Source organism: Alternaria novae-zelandiae (assembly GCF_023758075.1).
Source record: "Alternaria novae-zelandiae strain BMP 2774 chromosome Unknown scaffold_6, whole genome shotgun sequence".
NCBI classification, from domain to species: Eukaryota; Fungi; Ascomycota; class Dothideomycetes; order Pleosporales; family Pleosporaceae; genus Alternaria; species Alternaria novae-zelandiae.
Window position 1 is genome coordinate 501,429 of NW_026056966.1, and position 12,365 is coordinate 513,793.

A 12,365-nucleotide genomic window follows, 5' to 3' on the forward strand; every position below is an offset into this window, starting at 1 on the left:
GGACGTCAGCGGTGTGGAGCTATGGTGTTGATATTTAGGGCATGCCGTGCAAATCGTCGCATGTCCTCGGCTGCTGGCCCGCAGCAGTCTCAGAACAGGCATCGTCCGTCTCTACCCAATTTGATAGCAAACATCAATTGGCGACGGCATCGTCCCCGGGGCTAGGCTCAAATGGAGCAAAGTGCATGGAGGAACATGTGCCCGTCGGGAGTCGCGCGTCCTGTCTTGATGTCATCCTTTAGATTGAACGTCTTGATTGGTTGAGGGAATATCGCCGACGCGTCCCTTGCATGCGACATCCAGCAGTGGCCACACGAGATGTAACTCTAGACTCTAGAACATCACTTTCCTGTAGACGTTGTAGATATCGTTTCTTGATTGATCGTGGAAATGGCAGGCACCGACAAGCTTCCTGCGATGCGAGTCGCCGTCATTGGGGCTGGGTACGCCACCCTCTCAACAAAAATCATCACATGCTAACACGGCGGAAGTCCCGGCGGACTGACGACTCTTAAGACACTGCTTGAGGCATCGACACCTGATCGGCCGATAGAGGCTGTTTTGTTCGAGGCGTAGGCATACTCCACTCAGCCCCGATCGGGTTTACCATCACATGACCTAACACCCTCCAGCGAAGACAATATCGGAGGCACATTCCACTACCGTGCTTATGAGAACGCCGAGCTGGTATCTTCAAAGCAATTGACTACCTTCTCCGACCACCGCTTCCCCGTGTCAGCACCAGACCACATTTCGCTTCCACAATATGTCGGCTATTTGCAGGACTACGTGGACAAGTTCGACCTACAGCCGCTCATGAAGATGGGCTGCAGAGTCAACAAGATCGAGCCTATATCGAAGTCGACTGATCGGAAGTGGAAGCACCGTGTCAGATACGTCGACAAGAATAGCGATGGGGAGGAGCGCACTTTCGACTGTTCACACGTCGCTGTCTGTACTGGACTGCATGTCGAGCCCAACATTCCCAATATCCCTGGCATCGAGAATGCCAAAGGAGAAGCTTTCCACTCTTCACAGTACAAGAAGCGAGCACAGCTGACAGGCAAAGATGTGCTCATCATGGGCTGTGGAGAGACTGCCATGGGTACACTATACAAGGACACGGAGACGAGTACACGCTAACGTTTGTAGATATCGCTTACGAAGCCATGAAGGGTGATGCAAATTCAGTCACCATGTGCTTCAGAACGGGTTTCCTTTCTTTCCCCAAAGCGCTTTCGCGTTTCAAGGTGTTCGGCAAGCAATTCAAAGGAGGTCTGCCTATCGACGGTCTCATCACCAATCTCTTCGAGACAGCCTACGTGCATCGCGCGATAGCTGCGAGTCGATTCCGTTGGTTTGTATCGGACTTTGTCATCAAGCGTGTGTTGTGGTTCTTGACTGGCACACAGGCGGGCATGAAGTGAGCTTCTATCTGATTTTAGCGAATGGGCACATGCTGACCCAATACAGTCAACATGTCGGCGCACTGCCACACGACAGACTAGGCAGAGCTTTCGTCTTCCTAAACAAGAGCAGTAAAGCGATGCCATATCTAAACCGGCCCTACAAAGAGAGCCACCCTCTCGCCTTCCTCGGCAACGGCTACGTAGACCCACCCGAAGACGCGCAGTCGAAGAAATGGGTAGACACATGCACATTCCCGGAGCGCATAGACGAGACCGGAAGAGTGATATTTGAGAAGCGCCCCGACCGTAAAGATTGGAGACGCATGAAGGACACGGAAGTGCGACCAAACTGCGTAGTCTACTGCACCGGCTACAAACAGTCCTTCTACTTCCTTGATCCATCATACCCCACAGCAGCCGACGCCACCATCCGCAACATCGTCTCGCCCGCAGATCCTAGCATATCCTTCATCGGCTTTGTACGACCTGGTGTTGGCGCCATCCCTCCCATCGCTGAACAACAGGCCATGTGGTGGACAGCGCTCATCACCAATCAAATGGCCATGCCTACTGATCCTCCGCACTACCATCTCTTGGCCAAAGAGACTTCGCGCATCAAGTACGGAGTTGATCACAGCGCGTACATGAGCACTCTCGCGAAAGACTTTGGTGGCGCTCCCGGGTTGCGCGAACTTTACATGGCGCACGGGTTGAAGGTGCTCCTGGTCTACTGCTTTGGAGCAAGCTTCGTTACGTTCTACAGGCTTGTCGGGCCTTTCAAGAGTGATGTTGCTCCTAGTATCACGAAGACTGAGTTGGCAGAAACTATTCTTCGCAGAGGCATTCTCGGCAATTTGTTCTTCGGGGTAAGTATTGATTGAGCTTAGTTTCGTGGTTTGTGTACTAACGTCTTCGCAGGTGATACCCATGCTTTTCTACGGTTTGATCAACTCCACCGCCTGGATGCTCGAGATGGTTGGTCTTATATCGGAGGAGAAGCCGGTCGTCTAAGTGGCGTAGGGTCCTGGCCACTATTATCGATCTTCTGGGGAGGATTATAGCAGAGTGGATTGACGAATCTGGATCAATGTTGAAACGAATTTGAATGCGTGGCTATCTTCATTATGGTGCCAACCGAGGGTCTCTCTCAAACTAACAAGCTGTGAATATCTAGTACTATCGAACAAAACTCCATCTAAGACGAGTTACTGTTGTCCGCGCACGAGAAAGCCGAGTCAATCGACCCATCCTTGTACGCGTCCATGATCTGGACAATAACGCCGTACGTGCCGCCGATCGTCAGGAAAACCGAAATGCCGATCAAGATAACATGCAGCGCATACATGATCTTCTGCCACCAGTTCCCCTTCCAGTAGCCCTGATGATCGTAAATCCAAAGCCATCCAGGCAGACCCAGCGCCAACGGCGCAAACGCCACACTACCCGCCAGACTAAGCAGATAGTTGAAGATCGGTACGCCGGACGCGATGAGGAAGCTGACAACCGTCATGCCCGTAACGCATCCCAGCCACGTACCCCAATGAACCGGCGAATTCGCCTGAAGATGTTTCGAGTTCCTCAGTATGCGGACGAAGATATACTTCGCACTAACATGCACATACAACGCGCCACTGACACAAAGGCCAATAAGACCAATGCCGTACGCGACTTTCTTCACCATGGGTCCTGCGCTGCCGAGAGAAGGCGACGCAACCCATTTCCCGCACCACTTGTACACGACAAGGCTGAAGGAGAGGTACGCGGCGGTGACAAGGCCCATGCACCAGTTCACTGCTTTACTGAATTCGCGCGGGTTGCGCATCTCGGACATGACGGGTAGGAAGGCGGAAGTGCCGGCGCCGGAACAGAAGATCGTGCTAGCGGCTGTGATGCCTGCGGCGAAGGTCGGGTGGCCGATTACGTGGTAGCCGAATTCGTAGGGCCCGGATTGGGGGGCTGCGGCGGGGCGGTCGAGGGTTGTTACTCCGACGCTGTTGGGATGGGTTAGATATGTGGTTTTGAGGGCTGGAGGATTGGGAAACTTACACGACGATAAACACAGCAACGAAAACAGAAATGAATCCCGCCCACGTAACCCACGCGATCTTCTCAAACTTGCGTACACTCGCACACGTGCCAACCATAATCGCTGCGATGATGGAGAAGTAGTTTGTGCAGAGGGAGTGGTTAGATAGCGCGTTGAGCGCTGTCGATACACCCACTATACCCGATGCCGCGACGATGATAAATGCAACGAGAAAGAGGACACCGGTAATTTCTTTGACGATGCGGCCACCGACTAGCTGGCCCATGTCGGCGATGGAGTGACAGCCTGGATGGTTGTTCCGGAATTGGCCTTGCACGAGAGCGCACCATGTGTTGAGGGCTTGCCAGCCGAGCACGTTGATGGCGCCGGGGAAGGCGCCGAGCGTGTACATTGCGCTGGGGATTGTAAGGACGCCCGTCGCGAAGATGACTATATAGTGATAATCGTCAGCGGAATGTTCGTGAACTGGATGAGAACGTTACTCACGCTTCAAGAAGATGACTGCGGTGTGAACCCAGGACACCGTTCGGAAATCCTCATAGCCCTCCCCTCGCTTGAAGATCTCGCCATCGTTCTCGAGGTCGACCTTCCCGTTGATGCTCTCGGAGCTGGTGCTCTGAGCGGGCGCAATGACATCGTCTTGCTTTTCAGCCGACATGATGGCGATGTCGTCAGGTAGTTGTGCTGTCAACCCAGATTGAGTAACGAACAGTTGTTCAACACTTCAACTATCGGTACTTGGGTCACTGCATATATATCCGTTCATGTACGCATGCCACGCAACGGCCCTATCCTTGCCAGATGCAGGTGCCCTGGTAGAACGTTGATAACCCGCGTGGTAATCAGCACGCCAACGCGGTATCTCTCAGAATCCGGGGCAGGAGTGGATCTTGCCAGCCCGCTCTGCCCCGTTGTTTTGGAGGTTGATAGTGGCGAGAGAGCGGTGCGGGCGTCTCCATCGGCTACGCGATTCAGGCGCAGGGGTGCCTCCAATGGTTACCCCGGTTGGAGGGAAGGGTCGCCTGGGGATCATCGTTACTCCAACTGATTGCGGAGATGAGCAGCGGAGGGCTTGGTGCGGCGCGTGGATGCTGCATAGCTTGGGAGCTGGGAGGGGGTTGGAGGCGGTGGATATGCCCGATTGCTGGGGGTGTTGCTAGCGTTCACCCTGCAGTGGCTCGTTTGGCAGTTGCCGGTGGCTGCGTATCACGGCGGTTCCTGCGCGGGGCTGGCTTCTAGAACGGCGTTCATGCGGAGCTAGGTGACGCATGTTCGTGATCTGACTACTTTGTAGATGCCACGGACTAGTGGTGATGTTGTCTCTGGCGTGCTAGTGACAGCTAGCTCGTAGTTCGCATTAGGCACTGCTGCGTTGCGTCTTCGCTACCATCTGCAATGGAGGATCTGCGGAAAAAGCAAAGTCGGAAAATAAAAAATGACATCAAATTGTTTAGTTAATCGGGGACTCCTTCAACTTGAGTCCCGCTTCAGATGGCATGAGCGCTCCTTCGGGCGGCGGGTTCTTCTTTCTGAACTCATCCGCCATCTCCTCCATCGTCACAAACTCAACGCCTTCATGCTTCTTGAAGTGCTCGATCAACCTCTCGTGCATCAGCAGGAGATGTGGTCGTCCAGATACATCAGGGTGGATTGTGATGGGCTGCAGGAGTGTTAGACGAGTCCTTCAGGCAGTTCGGGATACTTACAAAGATGAACTCGTCGTATTCGCGGTAGAAGTAGTCGAAATGGTCCCTCCATAGGTCCTCGGTATCTCGTGCATTCACGAAGCCATGGCTGTTCTTCGAAGCCTTGATGAACATGTGCGGTGGCAAGTCCTAACATCCAGTGTGAGCGATGCATCAGGGCGTACTAAGTTGTACTTACATCCAGATACCAGTTTGCTGGGATTTCGACTAGGCCAGTCTGTTGACCTGCAACGAGTGGCTTCATCCAGTCCTTGGCCTTCTTCTTATAGTCAATCTTGGTCCAGGTATCTCCGGTTCTCAGATAGTAAGGTTGACAGTCGTGGTGGCTCATGCTGTGATCGTACTCAATGCCGTACGATAGCAGCAGTTCGGCACCTTCGCGGCTTGTTTCCCACCTACCGAGATGGTCAGCGTACTGTATGCAGCAGCGGTTCTTGGAACATTACCATGGCGCAACGCTTCCTCGGGGAGGCTTGCCAGCAAATTCAGTCAACATGCGATATGTTTTGTCTAGCACGTGGTGTTGCTGTTCCATGCTCATATCGGAGGGGTTCTCGTGACTGTAACCGTGGAGGCCTATTTCGTGTCCTGCATCGCGTACTGCTGCCATGTCTTCCGGGAATGTCTCCAGACTATGACCTGGAATGAACCATGTGGTCTTGATGTTGTACTTCTTGAACATCTTCAAGAGGCGCTGCGTACCAACCGTGCCAGCGAACAGACCACGCGATATGTCGCTGGTGCTGTCTTCTCCGCCATACGACCCAAGCCATCCACATACCGCATCTACATCAACACCGTACGAGATGAGAACGCGCTTCTTGCCCATGATGGCTGTGTTGTATGAGAGATGATGGGTTGATGAGGTTGTCAATTGGATCAAACGAAGAGCTATCAGTCGGACAAATTCGTGTGGGAACAGTCAGACCAAACTACCCACACGGGACTACTTCCTCTTAATGCCATGATGCCGAACCTGAGAGCTATGGCGGGGTAAGTGGGATGGAATGATGCTGGACCGACGGCGCGCTTGTCTATTTCGTCATGGGATGCGCCAGCTGCCAGCTGCCCCTGCCTCCGCAGCTGCCCCTCGCTTGGCCTTATCGTCGACCCCAACCACCTCCAAATCTTGTCTCCAACAACATCCGAAAACGGTCCTACGCTCTCCAAGACGCGTTCGCATGAAGTTACGATGACGATAACCAGGGTATTGGGTGTAATAACGCGGCGCGCACCTTTGAGTACATTCATGGTCAATCATGAACATGCCTGATAAGATGCGCGCCGCACAGATAGTAGAGGTATGATGACGTCATGAAACACATCGAATCGTATCTAACAAACTGCATCAGTATGAGAAACCGTATCAGCTATGTGAGCGAGCTGTACCTCAATGCGGAGACAATGATCTCCTGGTCGAAGTTTACGCAGCCGGCTTCTGTCACTCGGACCTTCAGGTTTGGAATGGTCAATTTCCGGCGGCCCTTCCGATGATACCATCGCACGAGCCGGCTGGAAAGATTGTACAGATTGGCGCGCAAGTGCAAGGCTCATGGAAAGTCGGAGATCGCGTTGGTGTTCTCAACTACAAGAATGCTTGTGGACAATGCGCAGGATGTCGACAGCATGGAAGACGAGCGAAACGTCCTGATCCTCGCTTCTGTCTGAACAGGATTGTAGCTGGTTTCAAACACGACGGCGCATTCGCAGACTACATGCTGGCCGATCCAAACACCACTGTGCCTCTTCCGGACAGAGTTTCCTTCGAACAGGGAGCGCCTTTGATGTGCGCTGGCGTAGGTCCACCTTTTGTCGAGATCGTTTGAGACTTCATTGCTAATAGCATGAAAGGCGACAGTATGGGGCGCATTGCGAAAGCTTAGTCCCCAGGTTCAACCAGGCGATGCCGTGGCCATTTTAGGTATTGGGGGTCTGGGTCAGCTTGGAATACAATTCGCCAAAGCCCTTGGTTACCGGACGATGGCCATGGACAACCGTGAACAAGGCCGTCAGCTTGCGCTCGACTTGCCCGACCACTTGAGACCTGATCTAGTCATGGACTCAAGCGCTAAGAATGCCGGAGAGAAGATACTAGAGTTTACTTCAGGCGAAGGTCTTGCGGGCATCGTAGTATGCACAGATTCTATACCAGCCAACGCGTGGTGTCTTCAGCAACTGGGCAACGGCGGTGTTATGGTCCCGCTGGGTTTACCAAAAGACAGTTGGAACTTCGACTCGGAAGCTATGGTATTCCATGAGCTTACCATAAAAGGCAGCTATGTCGCTAGTGCGGAGGAAGTTGAGTCCATGCTCAAGGTCGTGGCCAAGCACGGCATCTCGTCTCATTTGACCGTTTTGAGCTTTACGGAGATACCCAGCCTCATACAAAGATACCAGCATGCATCTATGAAAGGCCGACTAGTAATCAATATGAAAGGATAAGCCTCCGTTCGGCCGGGGATCAGCTTGTTCTTACGAGCAGACTTGGAATCTTACGTGTCTTTTACGTGTCTTTTGGACTTTGGTCTGACATTATGAAACTTAGCAATGCAGACCCTCTAAAACGCGAGGTTCTGGGTACTTTCTGGTACGTTATCGAATCGAGTTCGCCACGAGTTGGGGTCATTTGGAGAGCCTCAGGCGTGATTTCTTAGTTTGTTTTGTGGGACCGTCGACCCACTTGCTCACCATTGGTCAAACGGTACGTAAGGACATCCCATCTACCTGAATATGGTCAAAGTCTTGCGGCAGAGTATACCGTTCAACAAATTCTTATATTGACTTTAGCTATCGTAGTATCCAATTCACACAGCCGCACCCACGTAACCATCATGTCTGTCTTTTTCGACTCGCCTCTAAGGTCAGTACCAACTACTTTACTATTCAAATGGGGAGTGTGCGCATATTGACGGTATTGCAGTGAGGATCTTGTACGGGTTGGGGACGCAGAATCAGTACTACAAAGCATTGGCATCAGTAATGGCATTCCATCACACGAGTCTCGGGACTACCACCAATTGCTAGCGGCGGTCCACGATGTGGCAGAGCATGTACTCCAACTTCCCGACTATACAGCACCTACCGATACCGAAAGATATCCGCGAGGACGAATTCACCGACCATCAGCAGAAGAGCAAGATTTCGGCAATGCTTGGGCCCATAAGTTCCAAATACGTGGCAACTCACAAGGACACCTCCTCCAAGGAAAGACTGTATGTCTCAAAGACAACATTGCAGTGGCCGGAGTACCGCAGTTCTTCGGAACAGACGCCATCCCTGCATGGACACCCGATTCCGACGCCACAGTAGTTACCCGCACATTAGATGCTGGTGCTGACATCGTGGGAACGACCATATGCGAAAACTTCTGCAACTCCACATCGTCATTCACTTCAGCGCAAGGTACCGTTCACAACCCGTATGCGAGAGGGTACTCCGCTGGTGGCAGTACGTCTGGTGGCTGTGCAGTAGTCGGTGGCGGTTTGGTAGATATCGCAATCGGTGCCGATCAAGGCGGCAGTATTCGTGTCCCATCGTCATTCTGTGGTTGTAAGTATACAATGACTGTTGCGTATCACCTCATGATGTAGTGCGAAGCTGACGATCTACGCCAGGTGTTGGACTAAAACCAACGCATGGCCTTGTTCCCTACACTGGTATATCCAGTGGCGACGCTGTTAGTGATCATGCTGGGCCCATAGCAAGATCAGTACGCGACGTAGCTTTATGTCTCGATGCCATCGGCGGAAGGGATGACTATGATGATCGTACACTTGGTGCACCAATTCATGGGTCAAAGCATTACGCAGGACGTCTTCAGAGCTCGGTCGCAGGAATGAATATTGGCGTTCTTAAAGAAGGCTTTGAGCACCGTCTCGTGAACCAAGACGTCAAATCAACCGTGAGAAAAGCCGTTCAGTCCTTTGAAGAACTAGGTGCTACCGTCGAAGAGGTCTCATTACCCCTTCACCTAGAAGGGCCAGCTATTTGGACCATCCAACAGCGAATCGCAGGTACCTTCAGCATGTTGGGGTACGCGCATGGTCGGAGAGGACTATTCTCAACAGCCTACGAAGCGGCGCGACAACCATGGACGAACGAAACATTCCAAAAGCTCTTTCCATCTACGAAGAACACTATGATCAACGGCCTCTCGCTGATGCAGAATTACCCGGGCCTCTACGCGAAAACCATGAATGTGGCCCAACAGCTCCGCGACGCGTATGAGAAGCTGTTCGAGGAGTACGATCTTATCGTCATGCCGACAACGCCATTTGTAGCACCGCCTAACATAGACTGGAAGCGCGGGGAGGATGCGCCGATAGACGCGCTGAAGCCAAGCATGGGCATCACCATCAACACCGCCATTTTCGATGTAACGGGGCATCCGGCCATGTCACTTCCCGTAGGCTTTGCTCCTTCGGGTGTTGATTCTGAGGTCAGCTTGCCGGTTGGTATGCAGTTGGTCAGTGGCCTTTGGCAGGAACAAAAAATACTAGATGCGGCTTTTGCCTGGGAGTCGTCAAACGACTGGAAACAAATAGGTGTGCGCCAAGACCAAGAGTCGAAGCATGCCACGAAGCTGTAGAATATGTCGTTATTACAAATATCCGAAAATTGGCTTCGCTATTTCAAGCAATATGCTTCGTCACTGCGACATCTTTCTGATCAATTTATCGTGTAGCCGCCATCAACAACCAGTGCATGCCCTTGGATAAACGATGATTGTGCTGAACACAAGAACAGCACTGCGTCAGCGACTTCCTCTGGCGTGCCCATTCTCTTCATAGGCGCTATCTCAATAGCAGGCTTCAAAGCTTCCACCATAGCTGGCGACGTCGTAGTCATGGGTGTCTCGATAACGCCAGGACAAACACAGTTCACGCGTATGCCATCATCGGAGTAATCGATAGCGTTTGCGCGTGTCATATTGATGATAGCACCCTTTGAAGCGCAGTATGCCGCTGTGCAATACTCATTAGCAGATATTTCGCATTTTACGAAACGGTCAACGTACCAGCACCGGGCCTCGCTACAATGCCGAGCTGACTAGCGATATTGACAATAGAGCCTCTCTGCTTGGGATGCTGATCAAGAGGCTGCTGCTTCAACATGTTCCTCAGCTGCGCACGGCAACTAAGCCATGACCCCTTATAGTTGATAGCATTGAGTCGATCAAAATGTTCGGTCGTCATCTCTACAGCTTTGATGACATCGCCTCCGAGCACACCAGCACAGTTGACCCCATAGTCAAGCCTCTTGAACTTGGAAAAGGTCTCATCGTTGAATGAGTTGACGAACGTCTCATCCGCGATGTCGCCAGCTCGCTGGAAGACCTGAGCGGAAGGATTAATGCGCAGGATAGCGTCCCTGGTCTGGTCGAGCGTCTTCGGGTTGATGTCGGTGATGGCGATTCGCGAACAGCCTGAACGGGCGAACCCCTTCGCTACGGCCGCACCAATGCCTGATCATCATGAGCATGGCAATTCAACGTCGCATAAGATAGCCACCTACCAGTTCCTCCAGCGCCTGTGATGACGGCTACACCTGGGAGCAATCTTGCAAGCGATGCCATACTGCTATCATGTGGCGGTGAAAGCGTGATCTACCGAGATACGCGCTCACTGATTGATTTGATGCACGCATGAATGCACTCAAGATTGGTTAAGGGATAGCTTACCGACACGACGTTCTACCGGCGATACGTTCGGCGGCCATCCCGTCGAGTTCCGCTATCTTGGAGTAAGCGTTCCACCTACTCCGAAGATACGCCTTGCGCTAACCACGGCGCTATTTACCCCGCAGACATAATTGGCCGAGGGCAAAACCTTGAAGTAAAGACCAAGACCCACCTCGCTCCAATTCACCTCCAACTCCAACAATTCTCACACCACATGCACGGACTCGCTCACGTTTGTACCCATTGCTCCAGAAGCTTCAAGCGAGCAGAGCATCTGATTCGCCATACTCGTACACGTTCGTGCCCTCAACTAAGTGACTCCACGATGAAGGCGTCGTCAGAACTGATGTCAGCATAGATACTAGAGAGAAGCCGTACTCGTGTCGATGCGGACAAGCGTTCACACGGCGTGACCTGCTTACTAGACATTGGCGCATCACGCACCATGCTGGAAACCCTGATGCAGAGTCGACGACGTCGACTGAAACAGCGACGACAATAGACGCACCCGCTTTGAACGTCCCCAGCGCTGGGGCCGTCGAAGCGCATCTCGTCCCGCAGGTCCACGCAAGCCAGCTTGATTTGCAACATCCTCCGCCCACCTACCAAGAACTCCAGCCGGCGCCGCCATATCGCGACGAAGGCTTTGAAGATTTCCGTGACTTTGTGAACTTCATCGATGGTGTTGGGCTATCCGCTCAATGGACGCCTGAGTACGACTTTGACTGGATGCGACTAGGAGAACCTCGTCAGGAGTCTCGGCGGCACTCCCAAGAACCAGCAAATCAGCCTTCCTCCCCAGGTGCAGAGGACATCGGCACGCCTTTCAGCACGTGGCTACCATCAGCTCCAGCTGACGATGAGGTCCATTTGCGATCGAATGCGCAGGATGGCGAAAAGAGAACGAGGAACGGGACGTACAATGTAACGGATGAGCACCGAAACTTCCTGGTATCCCTACTTGAGAGCTTTGCTCCTCCCATCGCCGACTTCCAGATTCCTTCCCGACATACCCTTACCAGGTATATTACCGCGTTCTTTGGCGGTTTTCATTCGCACTTCCCGTTCATACATGCGCCAACTTACAAACCGTCATGTTCGCCTCTGGAGTTGACTCTGGCCATGTGTGCAGCTGGTGCACAGTATTGCTTCGAGCGAAGAAGCTCAGAACGTCTCTTTCGCGTATCGAAAGCCATTGTCTTCGAACGCCTACGACAGGAAGAGTCGCATTTCGGGCCACAAACTCTTTCCTTCATCGCTTCTACGAACATATGCTCGCCAGAAGCGCATTTCATTAGCAGACGCACAGGACCATGGTCGCCTTTGGACATGGCGAAGACCCTACTGATCCTGGTAGGGTTTGCGACATGGGAAAGGAAAGACCTACTTCAGCAAGCGTTCGCACTTCGAGGCCTTCTAGTGCAGTCGCTTCGAGATATAGGTCTCAAAGAAGAGGAACCGCCCAGGAATATATCGACCTCTAGAGCAGCAATGTGGGATAATTGGGTACAGCGCGAGTCATC

At 52.5% G+C, this 12,365-nt stretch overlaps 6 protein-coding genes across 6 annotated transcripts; 3 read left to right on the forward strand and 3 right to left on the reverse strand.

Annotated features, from left to right (window-relative positions):
- Positions 1–390: 390 nt before the first annotated feature.
- J4E88_003701 (uncharacterized protein) lies at positions 391–2,420 on the forward strand (the record flags this gene model as incomplete). Its single annotated transcript, XM_049397349.1, has 6 exons — positions 391–443; positions 492–572; positions 633–1,105; positions 1,153–1,423; positions 1,474–2,275; positions 2,328–2,420. The coding sequence occupies 6 exons, from the start codon at positions 391–393 to the stop codon at positions 2,418–2,420; spliced, it is 1,773 nt and encodes a 590-aa protein (XP_049256737.1).
- Positions 2,421–2,604: 184 nt separating this feature from the next.
- On the reverse strand, positions 2,605–4,114 carry J4E88_003702 (uncharacterized protein; the record flags this gene model as incomplete). The annotated part of the gene is made up of 3 exons (XM_049397350.1): positions 2,605–3,400; positions 3,456–3,885; positions 3,943–4,114. 3 exons carry the CDS (start codon positions 4,112–4,114, stop codon positions 2,605–2,607), a joined length of 1,398 nt encoding a protein of 465 aa, XP_049256738.1.
- A 792-nt stretch (positions 4,115–4,906) lies between these two features.
- Positions 4,907–5,991, reverse strand: J4E88_003703 (uncharacterized protein; the record flags this gene model as incomplete). Its single annotated transcript, XM_049397351.1, has 4 exons — positions 4,907–5,116; positions 5,163–5,291; positions 5,341–5,557; positions 5,609–5,991. 4 exons carry the CDS (start codon positions 5,989–5,991, stop codon positions 4,907–4,909), a joined length of 939 nt encoding a protein of 312 aa, XP_049256739.1.
- A 436-nt stretch (positions 5,992–6,427) lies between these two features.
- J4E88_003704 (uncharacterized protein) lies at positions 6,428–7,604 on the forward strand (the record flags this gene model as incomplete). The annotated part of the gene is made up of 3 exons (XM_049397352.1): positions 6,428–6,463; positions 6,515–6,958; positions 7,014–7,604. The coding sequence occupies 3 exons, from the start codon at positions 6,428–6,430 to the stop codon at positions 7,602–7,604; spliced, it is 1,071 nt and encodes a 356-aa protein (XP_049256740.1).
- Positions 7,605–7,993: 389 nt separating this feature from the next.
- Positions 7,994–9,750, forward strand: J4E88_003705 (uncharacterized protein; the record flags this gene model as incomplete). Its single annotated transcript, XM_049397353.1, has 3 exons — positions 7,994–8,022; positions 8,083–8,711; positions 8,777–9,750. The coding sequence occupies 3 exons, from the start codon at positions 7,994–7,996 to the stop codon at positions 9,748–9,750; spliced, it is 1,632 nt and encodes a 543-aa protein (XP_049256741.1).
- Positions 9,751–9,830: 80 nt separating this feature from the next.
- J4E88_003706 (uncharacterized protein) lies at positions 9,831–10,737 on the reverse strand (the record flags this gene model as incomplete). Its single annotated transcript, XM_049397354.1, has 3 exons — positions 9,831–10,126; positions 10,180–10,626; positions 10,677–10,737. The coding sequence occupies 3 exons, from the start codon at positions 10,735–10,737 to the stop codon at positions 9,831–9,833; spliced, it is 804 nt and encodes a 267-aa protein (XP_049256742.1).
- Between the last annotated feature and the right edge of the window lie 1,628 nt (positions 10,738–12,365).